Genomic DNA, 21,808 nt, shown 5'->3' with positions numbered 1-21,808 from the left:
CCTGTTAACGTCAAGTCTCTACAATATAAATTTGGGTCACCATCAGGCTTTAACTATACTTGGGTATTAAAGTGCAGTTGTTTTCCTTTAAACAGCTATTCAAATACAGTGTGATGTTACCAAGCTCCATACATAGAATGATTTTGAAAACTATTCTTTAAAACTTAACTCACTGGAAAAAAGCAAAGGAAATATCACTTGACACTAATTCCATTTTGGACCCCAATTATAAGGCACATAAGAATCAGGGTAACTATGACAGTTATTAAATGCATTAAAGAACCTAACCACAAAATCAAGTACTTTAAATATACAGATTGATATACACCTTGTTCACTATTCCAGCTCTGCTGCTTCTAGCCAGGAAGACCCTGAGAAAATTAGGTAACGGCTTTCTCTGAGCATATTTCCTCAACTCTACAATGATAATAAGAATGTCAATATCTCTAGCTCATAGTTGTTGTAAGGATTAAATGAGATAATGCAAGCCAGGAAACAGGTTGGCCTAGTATCTGCACATAGGAAATGCTAAATAAAAGTTAGCTATAATTATACCAAAATCCTTAAAAGATTTTAAATGTATACAATTATGTCAAAAGAATAGATGCATTTTTTTCTTTCTTGTATCTCTGATGATTACCAATCATAACACAAGATGTTTCAAAGTACAAATTATATAAAAACACTTACATGATTGTTTTAGCTGCTCATCTGCTTTCTGTGGGTAAATTGGATGCCATATATAATCGATTGTAAGCATGACACTTGGGACGGTCCAGCATTCAACCCAACCAGCCCTTTAAGAGTAAAAAATAAAGTTTCTAGTCAGGTACTTACTCCTTTCATTGTATAAAACAGGTACAGATAATCAAATTTATTATTATTCTTGGGAAGACTCTGAAGAATAGTTTCTCTACATATAAACACAAAATATTTATCACTCCTGTTAGGTACTCACTTTTCTTGAGTAAGGTTCCGCCATTTGGGTTTAACTGTTTTCTGGCTGCTCTGACACTCAACAGGAAGACCAGTGTCATGAGTCATTTTATTTGGGTGGCAATTCTTTACCAGCATGAATAATGAATATTTACTAGGGTGGCAATCTGGTAGAAACAGATGAAGGTCAACATCTTCTCCCTGAAAAATAAATTTATAATAACCCACAGTAATAAAATAGGTACATAAACATGTTAGGTTACTATTTACAGCCAAACATTTCTATTAATAGTCTTGAGAATAAATTTTAAAAAAAGAAACCATAAATTCCAAATGGCAGATTTAATACTGAGCAGTCAGATAAATAATTGGAGTAAGGTTTTACACTGAGTAAAACTAAATTCTGATTAGAATGTCAAAAAAAAGTCAGGACAATAAACAGCATAGTTTCTACAAAACAGTAGAAAGATTATGTTCCATGGGTATACATGGATATTTCACATGTAATTCAATACATAATAAAAAACTGTCTCACTAATATAAGCTCAGGTGGAATATGTTCTGTATTTTTATTAATTTTTAAAACATGATTATCTCTTTTGATTCTAATAAGTCTAGATTCCTCAACTGGCTTTTAGGAATTCTGAACTGGTTTATCAAAGGATCTTCACTCAGCTTCACTTTTGTCCTTCTAGGTCCCCTAATCTTTTTCATCCTGATGCCTGGTTTCTTAACAGGCAGCACAGTAGAGTGCTTAAAAGAATAGAACCCTAAGCTCCATTGCCTGGGTTCTAATTCCACCTTGGCCACTCACTAGCTACATGTTACTAAACTTGGCTCCTCAGTTTCCCAGTCCGTAAGTGCAGATAATAACAACACCTGTCTCCAGAGGGTTGTTCTGAGAATAAAATGAGTGACTATATATAAGCACTGGAAATAGTGTCTGGCGCATACCAAATGCTTAACAGGTCTTTGCTGCTCTTATTATTATTGTTGCTATTTTTTACCACCATAACCTCCATCAATATTATAACTACTACCTACTGTTCGTGCCCTAAAAGTAGGTGTTCTACAAAATTATGAATGCGTACGAGCTGGCTTTCAAATAAAAGGAAGAAAAGTATTTGTGGTTATTGCTTGAGTTTGTGGTTATAATGAGGAATGACATATAGGGAAGTATAAAATCTAGTGCATAGACATAGTAAACATTAGAGCTAGAAGGGGTGCTTAAAAGGACTTAAATCAGCCTCAGAGGTTAAGAAATAATCAACTCAGAATTGCTTCCTTATTGCCCAACTTCTCTGGGTAAGTTGGAAAACTCAAGGGAATGGCAGAATACTACAGTTAACTACGAAAAAGAGACAAGGGCGGTTCGGTGCCAAGGAAGTTAGTGAATGGAGGGAAGCTAAACTAGTTCCAGGTGGCCAGGGGACTGAGGTAGCAGTGGGGGGGGGTTGAGGTGGGGGGGTGAGGTGAGGGGGTAAGGTTTAGGGGTGAGAATAAAGATAAGCTTTGGGAAATCCAACTTACTAACAAACCTTGTGGAATAAACAATGCATCCAACTATACGTACTCTGAGGGAGAACTTGGTATTACATGTAGCTGGAACAAAGTCCGTAAACGGCAAAGAGAAATCAATATTCAGTGTTTCCCCACAGGCTGCCAGGTATACTACAAAAAAGAAAAAAAAGAAATTTACTTTTAACTTCAATAAATTTTTAAATAAAAATTGCCTTAAATACACACCTAAACAAAATTAAGTTTAAATCTATATGTTTAGTCCAATACAAACTCTGAAATACTTCTCTGAGATTATCACAAAATAATGGAAAAAAGTTCAAGTCCAGTATCTATTACAACTATACAATCAATATCAAATTGCTGGTATTTGTCGTAATGAACAAAATAGTGAACCTAATTTTCTAAAAGTTCTTACCATTTTCCTGTTGTTTAGTCGAACAGTCAATCCAATTGTGTTGATTAGCAGCCCAAATCATTTCAAATTGATGAAACATGATTTTAAAATTCCATGTATATGGAACAAATGAAAAAATGTCTGGAGCATTATCACTAGACCAGTCTTGAATTAAATCTAAAATTATCAGGATGGGAGAGAGAAATTAAAATTATTTGAAGTTCAGAAAACAAAATGTAAAGATTCTAACACCAGTCAAAAATGAATTTTTCATTTATAACTAAAAAGAACTTTTATAATGAAATATTAAAAGGTGATTAAGATATAGCTAAACGATTTAATAGCAAACAGATGTTTACTTAGTAATCACAATTCCAAATAAGAAAAAATTTATGCACTTCATAATTTTTTAAAGAAACTGTAGATTAAAGAGAAAAACATCACGTGATATTCCACTATCCAAACAGCCAACACTGAGGATACGTTTCCTTCTAGTTTTTTTTCTATGTAGATTTTTACACCATCTTACATCCTGCTACCAGAAATGTAAGCTTAGCTATTTCATTGTATCCTCTCCTGTATATTTCTTTCTACCTCTCTCTCTCCCTCCCTGTCTCTGTCTTTTTGGGAGGAAGGGTGGGGGGGGGCGCAGCTTGATAACTGCTGACTGGAAGATGGCATCTCATTTAATAGAATTTCTTAAGTACAATAGGGTTGACCACTTTTCCTTTTGTTTTATTCATTAAACAAATACCCACAGTGTCTACTGTGTGTCAGACTCTGTTCTAGATTCTGGTGAACAAAATGCAGACTTGGCTTCTAATTTACTGTTAGTCATCCTTGTTGATTGCTGATTATTGTACTACTGATTTGGTCTGGTTGTTGCTTTTCAAAATTGTGTTCCTATACTTAGTGTTCTGATCCTTTGGTATCTTTATTTTTTTAAAATCTCAATAGGTAAAAGCTCTTTACAGAAGATGTTAGCCCTGGTCTATCACAGTGGTTTCCTCTCCTTTTCTGTCTGGCATCCACATCATTCACATCCACTGTATACCCCAGCAGTGAGGTCCTCCAATGACCAGCCTCCTCCTAGAGGTGCTCACCAAGCTCGTCTTTGTACTCACCGTCCATAACGGAGTGCTATGCATAGAAAATCAGAACTCTGAGCACTTGAGAGAGAGGACCAACTGGAAGCAGTATAGGAAGCACAGACTTTGACACCAAAGAGTCCTGGCTTAAATTCTGGCTTTCTCACTTTACTAGCTATGTAATCTTGAACAAATGACTCAAATGCTATCAGTTTTCTCTTTTACAAAATGGGGACAACGTCACAGATTTAATGTGAGTGAGGTGAAACACATGAAGCTTTAGCACAGTGACTGCCATATAGTAGGCAATCCACAAATGCTACCTTCTATCATTAAAGATATTCTAATGAAAATAATAGTAAAAAATAATTAAATATTTAAAGTAGTTTTAAATTTTAATGGAAATTTATATTAAAAAGTATTAGATTCAATGACATCAGAAGTCAAATTTATCTTACATATATTAACTCATTTAAAATTTAGCTTCAATGTACAGAAGTTTGTGCAAGATATTAGAAATTCTTCTTAATAAAATAATACATTAAATATCAAAAGTTATAATGATTTAAATTAATATTAATAAGATGTAGAGCTTTACTATGTCAACAATGAAAGGCATATGGCTATTAACCTGGTCTATGAATAGAGAAAGGAAAATTCCACTTATCAATTTTACCTTAAATAGCCTTGGCTGGTGTGGCTTAGTGGTTAGAGTGTCCGCCCATGCACTGAAGGGTCTCGGGTTTCAATTCTCGGTCAAGAACACATACCTGGGTTTCAGGTTTGATCCCTGGCCCTGGTCAGTGTGCATGCCAGGAAACAACCAATTGATATCTCTCTCTCTCATTCCTCCCTTCCTCTCTCTCTAAAAATCAATGGGGAAAAAATATCCTCTAGTGAGGATTAACAAAAAATAAATTTAAAAAATACTTTTTATAAATAAAAAAATTTTCCTTAAGTATATTTTTATTTCATTTAACATGCAATCACAGTGGTTCACCATACCTTATAGTATCTATACTTACTTCTACATGCCACCTTACATAACTAACCAGACAGCAACCCTACTTTCTAGTTTTATTCTTTAGCAAAATGTCTTGCACTTGGGAGATGCCCAAAAGCCATCTTTGGAACTAACCAACTCCACAATACAAATTCATCATTCATCAAGCTGATTTTATCACTTTTCTCAGAAACATTTTTGATTCTGCACTTTTACTCAAACTATTCATCCTATGTAAAATAAATACACTCTTGCCTGGCCAGCATAGCTAGTGGTTGAGCATCGACCCATGAACCAGGAGGTCAGGGTGCAATTCCCAGTCAGGGCACATGCCCAGGTTTCGGGCTCGATCCCCAGTAGGGGGGAATGCAGGAGGCAGCTGATCAATGACTCTCTCTCATCACTGATTCTAGCTCTCTCTCCCTCTCCCTTCCTCTCTCTGAAATCAAAAACATATTAAAAAATAAAAATAAATAAATATACTCTTTGGTATCCTCTCTTCTGAAGGAAAACTCTAATTATCTTTAATAACAGCATCATACAATAGAGAGAGCACAGGGTCCAAAGCCAAATAATTGTCCTTAAATGTCTCTTGCACTGACTAGGGATGGAGGGATGAAAGGGTGGATCGATGGATGTGTGGATGATTGTAGCAATCAGTCAAGCAAATATTAGGTGCTCTGGGAGAGCCACCGACTCTCGCAAATCAGACCAACTCTGTTTGGCTAAACTTGTCACAGGAAGTGTCTCAATAAATGTTACTTGTTTTTATGTGGTAATATTTATGTTACTCAGAGACCAAGACTACATGTTTCCATACTCATGAAATATGAGTAACTATCATAATATGCTGCAAGAAATGAAGAAATTTTCTGATGAATGACAGCATCAACACAATTATCCATGTCAAGGGGAAAGTAGGGGCCCCTGCACACAAACATAACATATTTGACTATTTGAATATACTGTTTGTGGATTATAGTAATTAAAAAAAAAATCATGAAGTCATGCTGATGCTTAACTCAGGAAGAGAAAGAAACTGATTCACCTTTCCCATTATACTCCCTACTGGACTGAATCAAAACATCAGCCCAGCCTAAGACAGGTTCTTTTATTTCCTCTCAGCTCAATTCTGGGTTCATATTTTCCTTTTTTGGGTAAGAAGAAAGCATAACATACCTATATTTAAATTTTTCCTTTATCTTCTTGGCCCAAAAAGTGTGAAAACAAGGAAGTTTGAATTGTGTTATCAAATCCCCAGGTTGAATCTAAAAGCAAAACTCACTGGGAAAGCAGTTCCCTGTGATGAATCTCACTGCATTTGTGTTCATTAGAAAATTACCTGTGAAGAAGTTCTTCTGTGCAAAGATGAAGTGGTAGGTGGCTTTATACACCTCTAATTCACACTGCCATGTCTGGGGCATGTTCCATACTCGGGGGTAGCTGGCAATGATGTGGAACTGAAAACCAATGTCAAGTCAAAATGTTAGAGCTTAAAATGTGACCCTGCGTGAAGAGCATCAGAAATCAACTTACATACACTGGTGAGTAATTAACACATATTTTCCTGCTAAGCAGAAGAGAAGGTCCCTTTGAGATTTTAATATTGCTGTAGCTAAAGGTCATTATCCTTGATTACATCCAGTTCCTTGAGGTACTGAGCCATGATGTGGTCAAAAACTTGAGGAACATCAATCAGGCTAGTTTCAATACTGTATTCGAACTAACCTCAGAGTAACAGCAACACCCTTAACTCTTCTGCAGGCCCGACCTGGTCAGTGAGAGGCTCAGGCACAGGGTGCGTGCAACACATACTGTCATGCACAAGTCTGGCCCCAGAGCCTCCTGGGTTCCCATCTGAAAGCACAGTCACTACAGGCCTGTATTCTTCCTGCTAAACCTGGATAATTCTGCAAAGGCAAAAGCTGCCTGACCAGGATTAGCATTTGCACAGCAGTACTTATCAATTAGAGCTCAGGAATCATTAAAATGCTGAATATGCCAGTTGAATATGCATTTATGGAACTCAGTATACTCTTGGTTAAGTGCAAAATTTTCCTCTTAATTTACATATACTTCATGTGTAAATAGCTTGTTTAAGCAAGTAATTAAGGACCTACTGGTATAATACTATATAAAAGATCCCTGTCTGAATATCAGCCATTCTCAGTGAGGCTTCTATTATTGTTGTTATTGTTGTTAAGCCTAACAAAAAATAATAATCTGCCTGATTACTGAGTCCTCGACCTGAAATTTTGGTCATGAGCAGTCCCGTACTACTTCTCTCTGGAATATGGAGCAATTCCTTTCACCTTATTCATCAAGTAAAAAGCAGAATGAATTGTTAAGCCCTGAGAAATAATCCGGTGGGACCAGAAAACATGCAGTAAAAAAATCTTATTTACAACATTGGAGAGAGTTAGTCTAGCCATACAATGAAGTTTAAAAGCAATATTCTAACAACTGTTCATATTTTTAAAGGCCAAAACCCCATATCTGATTGACTTATATTCACATCCCCCATACTAGGAACAGAGCAACAGGGGATGCCAGGATGTCCATGGCACTGGGAATCTACTCCTCTTCCCAAAACTGGATCGAGAGCACCTGGTGGTTTTTGAGCATGATGGACCATTTGATGACTTCCTGGTCATTAAAATTTTTTATATTAAAAAATTAAAACCAAATTTGTATTTTATGCACCTATGCATATCATCAAATACCCCAGACTTACTGCTAACATTTCTGCTTCTAAAAGGGTCCGGTACTGCATACTGGTAGTAGCATCAACATGTAAGAGTTGTCCTTTAATTGCAGGGGTGTAACCTAATAAGTGAAAACATAAAAATTAAGAATCTACTGGAAACAACTCTCACTACCACCCAAAGAAGAAATCCCTGAAACGAGGTGATCAGTCACTTTTTAATATACCCCAATGATGGGGAGGGAGCTTCCTACCAAATAGGTGACCTTTCTCAACTGAACACCTCTGAAGGAAGTTCTATCTTCGTATAATGGCTATCATGACTCTACTTTCCAGTGCAAAACTACAGGTCTGTTCTCTAAATGACAGATGGCTCCCATGTCTTTTCTTCCACTGACTCCTCATGCAATGACAAATTCTACACAATAGCTCTTCCTTACACAGTGACAGTTACACCAAACCACACAGCCCATTCTGAACAAAAGCAGCAGCTCAGAGTATTTCCATTCTTTTCTAGATGGGCTGCCTTCCAGGAGCACAAACTCTGTGGTCATTATCATATGGCTACTCCAACATGCATCCTGCTCTAGGTTTTATTTTTCCAAACACCTGAACCTCTGAAAAAAAGTTTTACGTGTATTACATCTATTTTGCTCTTGTCTCAGGCCTAAGCCTCTTTCCCCTCAGACAGTCATCTTAAAAGCCACGTCACCTTGACCAAGGATCTGAGAGGGCTTTCCTTAGACCCTTCCCTCACTCCGAGTTCCACAATCAGTGTGCTGGGGCATTTCCCATGAATTCCTAATAGGTGTGCTCCCGATCCCCAGCCCTCAGGTGGCCCCTTCCTCAGTGCACCAATAACTGTGTACAAATTGTTTGTACAAATCTTACTTCCCATGTGCATCATCAGTTTAAAAATGGTAGCAGCACTCCCTCAAATGAACCATTCTCACTTTTGTGCAAACCCCAATTGCCTTCTCCCCAGTACAGACTGATAATTAAGGCTGTCCTAAAAGATGCTTCTTTCCAACTGATTATGCTGAATCTACCCATACTGGAGAACCTGCCTCAAGACACAGTAGGATTACTCTTTTAGAATGAGCTAAAATAAAGTTTTGTTCTTCACTAAAACAGCCCTGAAGTTACAGGGAAAAGACGCACTCTGGCGTCTCAGTCACTTTTTCAGCTGATTATCTCAGCAGGCAGCCGTGACTGCTCCCACTTTATGGACCCAGTGAATTCAGTCACCCCTCAACCTACTTTCTTCTGACACCAGCAACAAAGTGAGTGGCAGGAACAAGCACAGAGAACCAAAATGGTATAAAAATTACTCTCTACTTAGCAATCATAATATTGCTGGTCAGTGATTTAAAAATATGGGTAAGTTGCTATTCTCTGCATGCTCAAGAAAGTGAATAAATAGAGCAGAATTTCATTTTAACTGCTCTCAATTACAAGTGTAATAAGAAGATGAGAAGAAGAAAAAATGAAGAAAGCTATATAATATTTTGGTGAATGTAACACAAAGTATTTCATCATGTTTTTGACTAACTTTTATCAGAGCCCAAATTTCAAATGCATAATAAATTATATTATTTCAGCTCAGATGAAACTATAGCTATTAGGACATTATTTAATATTTGAAATATGAAACGTTTTCCTTTCTTAAAGTTTTGCTGTTCAAAGTACCCAGTTTACTCCCTGACAAAAAAATCTACTAATGTAACTGGCCATGTACCACGAACCAGGTACTGGATTCGGCATCAGGAAGACACAGTGAAAAGAAAGGCACAGCACCTGCTCTCATGGAGAAACAGGAAAAACATAGGCTAAGCAAAGTATGCTCACTTACAAAAGAGAACTATAGGGTATAACGAAAGCATTTAATTATAAGACTTAACTTGATTTAAAGAATTTTTTTCTCTCTCGCTGCACAAATGATTTAATTATATAATATTTATTATTGATAACTACAGGTACATCAAAATATAATAAAAAGCTGAAAAAGAAAACCCTATTAATTAATGCTAATTTAAATGGGTTAACAAACTACTGTTTATATAGTATTTCCCTACTAATCATTTGGAACAAAGAAGCACTCGCTGCAGCTTACCATTTTCCTCGACTGTCATGGGAATATTGATTTCCAAATAGGAGCCAGCTCCAACATTGACATGTACAGCGTTTGTTTCCTACCCCCCCCAAAAAAAGTAAGTCACGTAAAACATTCATTATAATTACATTCCCATCTTTACCTCTTAGTTATTATCACAGACAAAATATAATCAGCAATGATATTAAATGGGTATTCAAAGTTCCTAAGAACTTGCCCTGGACAGTGTTTCTCAGGGATTAGAGCATCGGCCCACGCAATGAAGGATCTTGGGTTTGATTCCGGTCAAGGGCATGTACCTGGGTTTAGGTTCAATTCCCAGCCCTGGTCAGGGCGCATGCAGGAGGCAATCAATAGATGTGTCTCTCAAATGGATGTTTCTCTCTCTCTCCCCTTCCCTCCTTCCCTCCTTTCCACTCTAAAAATCAATGGAAAAAATATCTTCAGGTGAGGGTTAACAACAACAACAAAAAATACACCAAAACAATTTGGGCAAATATAAAGGAAAAAATGAACCAGACTATAGTATAAAGGCTTGTTATTATTAATCAATTTCTGTCTACTATTTGGCACTTAATGAAAGTAACATTATTGGGGATGGGGTGGCAGGAAATTCATAGAAGTGAATCTCAGTATAGGACTAGTCACCAGAAAAATGCTCTGGAAAATAATGTTCAAATTTTAAGCACTATTTTCTCCATATTATTTTAATAATTACCCTATTTTTGGTAAACAGCAAGTCGATTGTAGCATCTGCAATAATATTCATTCGTAGTTCAAAGGCAAGGATCTGTCTTGGTCTCCCTGGCTGTGCAATATCAGAAACTTTCAGAACTTGATAATCAGGTGGGAAGAAAAACTTCCATAAACAATCTCTATGTAAGAAGGTAGAAAGAACAATGACATGTTATTCCAACAAAATGATCTCTGACTAGGGACCAAAATCAATATTTATATGTATTATCACTGCTATCTTATCTAACAAATAGACAAAACAGAAAAAAATTAAGTCACAAACACCTATTATAATTTCCTCTCAGTAAAACAAAAGACTGTTTCTACCATGAGAAGTGAAAGACTTTCTACAAGTATATCAATTGCCCAAATGGCAAAGTTGTTAAATTAACTTAAGGCGATGTGTATTTACATAAAAATTTGGATGTGTTTTCATTACTGGTAAATGTCCTCTCCTTTGTTTAAAATTTTTCCTCCCGTGGCTAACTCCTATCTATGTTCCAAAATTCAACTCACATGTCTCCCCCATTCTTTTCTTCTTTAATCTTTAATGTGATTTATGTACCTTTTATGGGCTGAATTGTGTTCCTCTAAATATTCTTATTTTGAAGTCCTAACCTCAGAATTTGATCATATTTGAAGGCAATTACCTTTACAAAGGTAATTAAGCTAAAGTCAGGTGTTTTTGGTGTAATCTAACATGACTGGTGTTCTTCTAAGAAGAGGAAATTTCGACACAGAGACCTACAAGACTCACAAAAGGGAAGACCACGCGAAGATGCAGGAAAAAGACAGCTGTCTACAAGCCAAGGAGAAAGGCCTCAGACACATTCTTCACTCAAGGCCCTCAGAAGGAAGCAGCCCTGCCAACACTTTGATCTCAGAATTTTAACCTCCAGAACTGTGAGAAATTTGTTGTTTAAGCCACAGTCTGTAGTACTTTGTTAAGGAAGCCTTAGCAAACCAAGTCAGTACCTTTATAAGTTTTTCAAGAGTTTTTACTTACCCCTATTATAGCAGTAATAAACCTCTTTGTTTCTTTTTCCTCCAATAAAACTAATTATCCTTTATCTCTAAATCTGCATCACCTCAACTATAGCTGGCATAATTGTTGATTAAATACATAAGGAAAAACAAAGGAACCAATAAATGTTCTGCTCATTTACCATTTTTCTAATGAATTAACTCCTCCTTTGCAGTGAACTTGCTTAAACTAATTTCTCTATAAACAAGTTATCGTTTGGATTAAAATGTCCAGGGTATCTTACCCTGCCATAACAAAAGAGCTTAGAAAACTATTAAGCTAGTTTTAATAAAAATTATAGTATTAGATCAATACATTTGAAAGACTTATTAGAAATATAATTTATTCAAGTACCTTTGCCTATCAGCCCATGGCCCATAGTTGAAATCTGTTCCTTTACCACAAACTATATCCAGTCCCCAACATGGAGGCAAATCTTGTAATTTGCAATCCTCACTGCTCATTTCTCCTTCAATGTTATCCTCTGTTTCTTCTGGAACAAGTCCTGCATTGCAGAATATACAACACAAAGGCCATTACTTAATCATTAAAATGTTCCTTTAGATCAGAAGTTCTAAAATTTTTTTGATTTCAGGAACACTTTACACTCTTAAAAATTATTGAGAACCCTAAAGTGGGTATTTTTGTATTATCTCTATCATAATTTACTTTATTCAAAATTTAAATTGAGTAATTTTTTAAATTTTATTTTTTAAATAATAAACCCATTATATGTTGATGTAATAAATGTTTAATAAAGTTTAATGAAAATGATATGAAAAATAACTATTTTAATAAAAGATAAAATTTTAATTTAATTTTTAATGAAAAATAACCATATTTTCTAAAATAAATTAATTTTTTGAGATGTGTTGGCATTGTTTTTATTTTGGCAAATCTCTTTAATGTCCAACTTAATAGAAAACAGGTGAATTTTCACAGCTGCTTCTGTATTAAATCTGTTGTTCAAGGATTTGAAGAAAACCTAACCTCATACAAACAGGTGGATAGAAAAGGGAGGAGTATTTTAATCGCTTTTTTTGATAATTCTGGATATTCTTCTTTGACACTACACCAAAATTCAACGAGTAGTATAGTTTCTTAAAGGTTAGTTACAACGTGGAATCTGAAACCATGTCACTGAACTTCTAGTACCCTGCTACATTAAAATTTTCTATCTCTCTTGTACTTTGAATAAATCTTGTACCCACTGTCTGACTCTGTAACATCATGCATTGGTCATTTGGAAAATATAGGTTCACTAAGATAAGACATGCATACTTTTTCAAGTATTAATAAATTTCATTATTAAACATTTTAAAAATCACATTTGTTAATATCACTGGTGGTCTTATCAGAAAAATCACCAAACTCACAGGTGCAGACCCAAAATTTTCAAAATCCTAATTTTCACATGAAAGCTCAAAACCACAGTCTGTCCCTAGCTACCCTTTCAAGTAAAATTGGTGTTCCACAAAAAAAGCCAATATCTGTTCATCTTGGAACTCAGTAACACACATGCTTCCTCCAAACCTGTATATACAACTGCTACTTTATCACACTGAATATTAGAAAGTTTACTAAGGGTCAGATTTGATCGAAATAACTTTTACTGCTTCATCAAAGGATGCTGACACGTGTTTTACTGTGAACATGCGGCAGTGACAGCAGGGACTCCTCCTCTAGTTAGCAGCCACTGCCTGGATTGCTGCTCAAGCACCAGCAATTTCACCCACCATTGTTTGACACCATCAGTGCAAACATCAACAAAGTGAAAAAGGCAAACAGCATCCTACTTTTATTTTTAAAATACTCTGACCTCATTAACCCCCTGAAAGGTATAAAGACATAAGAACTAAGAAAAAGGGGGCCAAATCCAATGTTTAGCAACTTTTATAAAATGGAAACCACCCATGAAGCATGGTGGCTGGATTTTAATCCTGAAACGGTAAACCTCAAGTCTAACACACTGTGAATTTTTCTTCTAACTAACATGAACTACCTTAACCATCACCATATTCTCAAAGGTTTTTACTCATGGTCATTTGCATTCACAATTTTTGAAGTATATTTGATAAAATAGAATTTGAAGGAAAGATTACAACATCGTTTTCTCTTGGTCTGAAATATTAAAGTCATATTCAACTTTGACAATGACACAGGTATTTTTTAGGTATTTTTAGGCAGGCACTCTTACATCCACATTTACCATTTATTGATGCTTATTAATATCCTAAGTAAAGAGACTTAAAATATTACTAATATCCCATTTCAAAGAAGAAACAGAATGGCACCTATGAACTATACTTTCAAAAAGTCCTACCTGGCTCATCCATGTAGTAGTAGATATCAACATCATTTGACTGCAGCACCACAAAGCCTTCTCCCATTAATCTCGGTGGTCTATAAGGAGGGGCAAGGCAAACTAAGTACATCTCCAGAATATAAAATATTCAGTGTTCTAATTAATGGTGGTGACAGGTGAAAACAAAAAAAGCATCAAGTGTAGCATCTTAAAAAGGGAAGACATCTTTCACAGATAATAAATTATTCCATAGTTGTATTCTATATTAGACTAAATAATAAAATGGTACTGAAATTTTTTTAATCAGTAAATTAATTCAATAGAAAAAAACAAAAAAATTGTCTCACATTTTTTGTTTAAAGTTGTGAATAAGAGAAATCCACTTAAGGCAAAGTTTAATTAAATAAAATGGAAAAACAATGTTCATCAGAATAGAATAATTATATTCTATATTTACAACAATAAATTTAAAATTAAACTTAAAATTCAATCATTTTCTATTAATAACACTACAAAACTGAATAAGAAATGTCATTTTATATATCTGTAAAATAAAAGTACTATAAGCTTTCAGAAACATTAAATAAGAAAAAATGTTATTTTTGTTAACAACTTTACGTTACCTATTTCCAAGAATATTTCTTTAATCAACTTGAACCAAATTTAAAGCAAACACCTTGAACTCAAATTCTGGATTGACTGTTTCTCTACAATCACTTTCCCACAAAACATTAAATTTTCATTGCTTTAACTTTTTGCTTTGTCATATACCACAATATCTTCCATCCACATCAAAATTAACTTCTCAATCATTACTTAATCACACAAGTTTAGCATTCTTCTTAAAATGTATTAAATCTTAAGGTTAATGTTTAATATCATCATTGAATCTTCACACTTTTGAAGAGTAAAAAATAAAATTTAAAATCTTTTTATACAAATTAATAGAACAGTTTTTCATCTTTCTCTTAAGCAATTTTCACAAAATCTAGATTTATTTATTCATGCAGTATTCAAATTTTAGCCATAAATGCAGCATTATGTGTTGAGCAAAGCCCCTGATCCTGAAGAGTGAGCCCAGGCAGATCATTGGGGTTCCAGAGGGAAACCTCTCTACCACTCCAGCCAGTCCTCAGAAAATCTAAAAGCAAGAAGTTGGAACTAAAGCCCTGGCCAGTGTGGTCCAGTTGGTTGAACATAGTCCCACGCACCAAGAGGTCATTGGTTTAATTTCCAGTCCCAGGGCACATTCCCAGGTTGTGGGCTCGATCCTGAGTAGGGGGCATGCAGGAGGCATCCAATTGATGCTTCTCTCTCATCGATGTTTCTTTCTCTCTCTCCCTCTCCCTTCCTCTCTCTCTAAAATTAATAAAGACTTTTTTTTTTAAAAGTTGGCACTAAAAAGGAATAATCATGCTTCTCATGACCTCATAGACTTTATGTTGCCTAAACACAAAGATACATGCTGGGACATAGTGGAATCTCATCCTATGAATACTAAATTACACAAATTCAACAACAGTCTCCTCACAAAAAGAGTAGACATTGTGAGCCCGCAACCCACCATGAAGGCATGCCCTGGAGTTCCCTCAGCATCCCAGTCCCTTGTATGGAAGCATCCCACCATCATGAGGGCAAGTCCAGAGTGGGTCACTAATACTCCTTGTCTCCTGAATGCAAGCAGCCACTTCACAGACAAAAGAAAAATCTGGAAAGCTAGTAGGAAAACTGCCCAGGACTTGAATGTCAAGCAAATTCCATCCTAACTGGGCTATCCTAACTTCAACAGCTGTCCAAGGGTAATTCTGATTCCATTTTCAACTTCTCATTAATTCAGAATGGCACTCCACTATAATGAATTTGTTGAATTTACTATTTATCCATCCCTTTTATAAATAAAAACCTACCTGTAATGTGCATTTTCTAACATGAAATACCAGGGCTTAACTGCCCAAAATGAGTTTCCCAAATACAGTAAGAAGAAGAAAAGGGTAAAAAAAATTATAGTCATAATCTTATAGAAAAATATTTAAAAGTAGAGTTTACCAATGGATAGCATATCTAATTATCTTATAAAGCAGGACTGCACTATTAATTGATTTAATAGAGAAATATACCTACTTATTGCCCAACTTGTAACAGAAATTAAAAGGATGCTAAAGATCTAATTGATATCTTTATTAGACATATGTAAGATGTTCTTACTCATCATTTTGAAGACCAACATATCTTGGACTAGGAACAAGCATGACTCGAACATTTTCAAGCTTTCCTTTCACAATATGCATGAATTGGTCAAGATGACTGGAAGGTGGTTTTGTAGTATAAGTTAAGAAAGCATCATCAAAGTTGATACACAGAGTCTGAGGTTGGTAATGATTTCCAAAGGCCAGGCGACCCTACAAAAAGATAAGCGATATTGTGCCATACTATTCAGGCTATACTTTTTTCCTTAGCTGACCTAATAACAAACATTTTCAAGCAACATGATTCTACTTTAGCACTGTCTATATTTAAATTACTCCACTGATCAATTTAGACCTGGGTTTAAGGAGATTTAAGTACTTGTGAATAAATAGCCTTTCAGGTCTAATAATTTGTGCTAAAATTGTATTGGTGTTAAAATAATTCTTTCACACTTTATGAAAACTGGAACCCAAAAAACTACAAAATTACTTTCTTTTCTTAAGTGAAAATGTTTGCAAAAATAAAATGTTTCATTGTTAACCCACTAAACATTAATTGTAGCAGAATCACTTACTGTGCTCACATTGACCTTTATGACTGGAATAAGTGATCTCCATGAAGATGTGGGGTCCTGAGATTCTGTTTTTACTTTAACTCTGAAAAAAGAAAAATTGACATAGAAAGACTTAAAAACCTGAGGATACAGTTGACTTCCTCAAAATATACATTATTAATACCAGCTGTACCTTTCCATCTAATGATGGCTCTAGTAAATCAGAGACCATCTAACAGAAAACTAATAGCCCTAAAATGTCTCATGGAATGCACTCAGTCACGTGTCAGTTTTTAGATTGGCAAACTGTAATAACAAAACTACCTTCTTAGAATGACAAGCTTTAATGTCAAAAGTGCTAATTATGAGATGCTGTCATTACATCTACCATCATGCCCACCACACTACAACATAACCTTTTACAAGACAGTCAAAACTATTATTAAAACAAATGACACGGCAAAAGCCACTTTGATGTTTTCTACTGTTTTGAGCATTTCTGCCAACTGAGCTGATCCTTTCCTTCCCTGTTCCCACCACCTTGTGCCACAATAAGTTCCTCTCAATAAAATGAAAATGACAAGCCAAGAATAAGAAAAAAAATTGGCCACACACAAAGTACACAAAATTTAAGAAATGAAAAGTTCACAGCAATTCACTAAAGATTTTGGATGACAACTTGAGGCATATCTCTTCAATAACCCATTATCTCCTAAAAGAAACTTCTGAGGCCAACTCCACGAAGGTGACCCTCAGTGCTTAAAACTAAATTCAAGCCCTGGCTGGTGCAGCTCAATGGGCAGAGCATCAGCCTGTGCACCGAAGGACTGCGGGTTTGATTCCCGGTCAAGGGCACATACCTGGGTTGCTGGTTTGTTCCTGGCCCTGGTCAGGCACTTTTGGGAGGCAAACAACAGATTTGTCTCTCACATCGATCTCTCTCTCTCCCCTCCTTTGCCCTCCCTCCCTCCCACTTTACCTAAAAGCAATGGAAAAATATCCTCAGGTGAGGACTAAAAAAACTAAATTCAAAACAGACCCCACCACAACCCTAACCTCCTCCTTCCCTGACCGCTGCTTACACTAGAAACGCTGATTCCCTGCTGATCACCCTTCCTCCTCCTTCTCCGCATATAATCTACCACTGTCACGGACTCATGCGCCTAAGTCTGTCCCCTTGTCCCCTTCCCCTAGCTACCAATGCAGCTGATGAATTGTTACAATATCCTTCCATCTGGTCTCCCCGCCTCCAGTCTTACCTCCCTCCAATCACATCACAGCATTACTGACTGGGGGGGGGGAGGAGCCTCCTCCCCATCCTACTAATATTTTAGTCTAATTTAGCCCCATCTCAAATAATCTACTGCAGCCTCAGTAACTTCCCTATTGCATGTAATGTTTCTTCTCTATGGAAGACTCTTCATCACCACCTTTCCTTAACTGATTGACAACCCTTCAAGTCCCAGCCCTCCTGATCCTTCTATGTATGTCCACAGAAATCTACTTTTGTCCTTGAGGCAACACTTTTTGCACTAAAATTTCCTATTAATGGTTCTAACTCCCATACTTGGCTATAAATTCCATAAAGACAGAAGAGTTGTCATATTCCCAGCATCACCAGTACCTCAGCTCTGTGCCTGACACATAATATCCATTAAATATTTAATTGAGAATAAATGTCCTCATCATCTACTTTAAAAAAAAAACTCAGGTATGCAAGGCTGTTCAACACTCAAAAATAAATTAACATTAACAGTTTAAAACCAAAAAATCAAATGATCATATCACTAGATACAGAAAAAGCATTTGACAAAATCCAACACCCATTCATGATTAAAATCTCTCAGTAAACTAGGAATAAGGGAAAGTTCCTCATCTTCATAAAGAGTATCTACAAAAAAACCTACAGTTAACATCATACTTAAAGGTAAGAATCTAGAAGTTCTCCCATTAAGATTAAGTACAAAGCAAGGATGTCCTATTTCACCATTCCTTTTCAACTTTGGAAGTTCTGGCTATTGCAGTAGACAAGAAATAAAAGGTACTCAGACTGGAAAGGGGGAAATAAGACTTATTTTGTTTACAAATGATAAAACTGTCTATGCAGAAAGTCTAAAAGAAATGATCAAAAAAACTTCATAGGACTAATAAGTGATTACAGCAAGGTTGCAGGATACAAGGGTAATAACTTATAAAAGTGAGTCACTTTCCTATATACCAGAAATGAAAAAGTGAATGTTTACATGTTGGAGATTAATAAAATTCAAGTGTGACAATGAACCTTTCAATTTTGGACTGGGTTCTTGTTCTTCCATTTTCCCGTGTTTTATCATCTTCTTTCTTGGGTGGGATTATTGTTGGCTCCAAACCAAATAATTCTTGAAGACGTCCATAAAGATCCGAACGATTGTAGACATGAAATTCAAAGTCATTGACTGTGATATATAACCTGGTTTCTGCCTTTGGATCTAAAGACACAATTACATACACATAGACACAAAAGTTCTTGGTCAACTTTTTAAAAACTTTAAAGTTTTTTCAAATCTTTTTTTCACAGCTAAAGTAACTTAAATGATTTATTTTAAAACAGAATTCTATGATAAAGAGAATCATATTTAAAATACATATAAAACACTGACAAAAAAAGGGAAAAAAGCTGATGTTACTATAGCTTTTTAATTTAGCATTCCAAAAACAGCCTAAATTTCTAGATTCTGGTTGTCTAATGCCAGAATTTAAGAATAGAAAAGTGCCATTTACAGAGTAAAAGTAAAACTTTACCCTAATATAGCCATAAATTTATACTAAAATATTAGTAAAATGTTCAAAGTATAATGCATTTAGACAACACATCAGTATTTAAACTTTTGCTTCATGGAAAGTAGGATTTTTTATAAAATACTAGTTTGTTTTTAAAAACTACCCAATACTAAAACAAAGATTTTATTTAGACTTCAAACAATTTCAAATAAAAAACATAATTACATTAAATGTAAGTAACAATAGTAATTCACAAATCCATCTATAAAGTGATAGATGGGCACTTGTTTTTGCTGAGGAAATAATCCAAGACAGAGCATCCCGTGTTAACCAAGAGGCTCAACAGAAAGGTACCACAGTCAGTGCCTTCTCTTGTTATAAATAGTACATGTGTTTTTTGAGACTTCTTTTTAAACCTTTGTCCATTTTTATCCCTACAGAACAAGTTCAATGTAAGGCAATTAAAATTAGACATGACCAGTTAGAACAGTTTAATTTTTAAAACTGGGTAAAGAGAATTGTTATTAACTTTCATTTTAGTACCTTAAGCTGTGGTTTAAATATGATGTATATATCTGTAATAAGGTACCAAATTTCACCAAAATTAATTTCTTCTCAAGTTATTAGCAAAAAAGCATATGAAATGTCAAAAACCCTAAATAAATATAAATTTAAATTTAAATTACTAAATGGAAAATACACTACCACTCATATTTCAAAAGTAAACTAAGAAAAAATCAATCAACATCATTCAATTTTTCACAGTTATACTTTCAGTTCTATTCCAATCCTGGTTTTTTCCCTAATTACCTCCTAAGATAACTGATTTGGGGGGAGGGGCGACAATCCTTCAAAAAACTAATGTTTGGGAGCTCTAACCTTTCTGGTATTCTTAAAATACCTATGTTCCCTCCTATTTCTTCAGATTTCTCATATGACTAAAAGCTAAGACAATCTCCTACACTATCATACCAAGAGTTTTGCCCCTTTTTCTTGCTGTAGATCAAATTCTTTAAAATAAAAAGAACAGGAAACACACCAGTTTTTTAATTCATGGGATGGATACATATGTATTCTAAGACTTGACGGTGATAAATATCATTATCCATTTTTAAATGAGAAAAATCAAACTCTAGCCCTCATTAGGTTTAAGCCTTTCCTCAGTAATCATTCACAACCTCTCTCCAAAATGCCAGAGTCAGATGTCCAGCAGCGTACTCAGACATCTCCAATGTAGCGTCTTAACAGGCATCTCACACGTGACACATCAACCAAACACCTGATTTCCCCCCAAACCTATTCCCTTACTAAGCCTGTGCTTTACACGCTGGCCACACCCTCCAAAGCCTAGCTATTCAAGAGAGTAAAGACAAGGTCTACTCTCCTTGAAACCCCTGGTCTGGTTAATACTGAGTAGGAGGGTCAGGGCCACAGACCAGAGTACTAACAGAGCTATGAAATAACTGGGGAGAAAATTCTGAGACGGTAAAATTCTGATGATAAAAGCAGAACAAGAAGAAATTCTAGAGTCTGCATTTCCCATTTTCTGTCATCCTTATCATACCAGATAAATGAGAATTAGTAGCAATGTCAGGTATAAGTATGAGTAAAGGCACCGAAGCTAATACACAGAAAAGTGTCTTAGTAGAATGATTAAAGGGTGCTGAGAAGGCCATTTACCCCCAGTATGGGTCAGGCTCGCAGATGTAACACGTGATAAGGCTAGACATGTGGGTAAGGGTCATCTGAGGATGACCCTGAAAAATAATCAGCTAAAGTAAACCAATTTAACAGGCAAGAGGAAAGCTGGTCAAGGATTTCAGCCAACTGATGATAAAATCAGAGTTTTACCAAGTCTAAAGCTTTTAAAAATATTTTTATCTATTATAATACCCATAAATGAAAACTGATTGTATGATTAACAATTTCAAACACATGAAGGAAATGAAAACTCACCATGCTGCTTCTGCTTTGGGTTATACATTTTCCACCACCGAAAAATTATAAATCCATCTTGAATTCTATGCAAGATAAATTACAAAAATGAAAACTTAAGAATTTACTTAACTTGATTATTGATTAGTTATTATAAAAGGCAGACAATTGATAATGAATAAGGAAACAAAAAATTCTCAACAGAACACGTGCATACCTAAATGTTTCATACTCTCCCAGTTAAAAAGGAAAAGGGGACTTGCACAGGTCTAAATTAGATTCTCCTATTCAGATAAAACATGATACTGGATTACATTCAACAGGAAAATGAAGTGCTAACAGAAAACCTTTCCTTTTATAAATATTTTTTAATGGTATAAAAACTACATAAACAAAAAGCCAAATCTGGAAAGGGGGACATTAGCACACTAGGGGGAACTTTTAAAGATATTCCTTCATTCCTGTAATGATGTATCACCTCATGCCCAAAAGGCTGAACATATAGCATCTTACCTTTTACTTTTAATTTGGAAATAATTTTAGACTCACA

At 35.4% G+C, this 21,808-nt stretch overlaps 1 protein-coding gene across 4 annotated transcripts in view; it reads right to left on the bottom strand.

Moving 5' to 3' along the window:
* The window catches only part of BLTP1 (bridge-like lipid transfer protein family member 1), a 134,888-nt gene that overhangs the window by 101,772 nt on the left and 11,308 nt on the right, over window positions 1–21,808 (bottom strand). For all 4 annotated transcript variants that reach the window (XM_087816473.1, XM_016203311.2, XM_016203313.2 and 1 more), the window contains exons 6-19: window positions 21,280–21,344; window positions 18,845–19,031; window positions 16,585–16,666; window positions 16,029–16,222; window positions 13,842–13,921; window positions 11,873–12,023; window positions 10,478–10,634; window positions 9,760–9,838; window positions 7,677–7,768; window positions 6,285–6,402; window positions 2,873–3,028; window positions 2,510–2,607; window positions 959–1,137; window positions 691–797 (exon numbers count right to left, since the gene is read on the bottom strand). In XM_087816473.1, the coding sequence (XP_087672599.1) occupies window positions 691–797; window positions 959–1,137; window positions 2,510–2,607; window positions 2,873–3,028; window positions 6,285–6,402; window positions 7,677–7,768; window positions 9,760–9,838; window positions 10,478–10,634; window positions 11,873–12,023; window positions 13,842–13,921; window positions 16,029–16,222; window positions 16,585–16,666; window positions 18,845–19,031; window positions 21,280–21,344 (1,745 nt within the window). The remainder of the gene's footprint in view (window positions 1–690; window positions 798–958; window positions 1,138–2,509; window positions 2,608–2,872; window positions 3,029–6,284; window positions 6,403–7,676; window positions 7,769–9,759; window positions 9,839–10,477; window positions 10,635–11,872; window positions 12,024–13,841; window positions 13,922–16,028; window positions 16,223–16,584; window positions 16,667–18,844; window positions 19,032–21,279; window positions 21,345–21,808) is intronic.

The sequence above is a fragment of the Miniopterus natalensis genome, chromosome 4, assembly GCF_054644295.1.
Source record: "Miniopterus natalensis isolate mMinNat1 chromosome 4, mMinNat1.hap1, whole genome shotgun sequence".
In the NCBI taxonomy this organism is placed as follows: domain Eukaryota; kingdom Metazoa; phylum Chordata; class Mammalia; order Chiroptera; family Miniopteridae; genus Miniopterus; species Miniopterus natalensis.
Note: the sequence above shows the minus strand (reverse complement) of the source record. Positions and strands in the feature narration are given on the sequence as shown.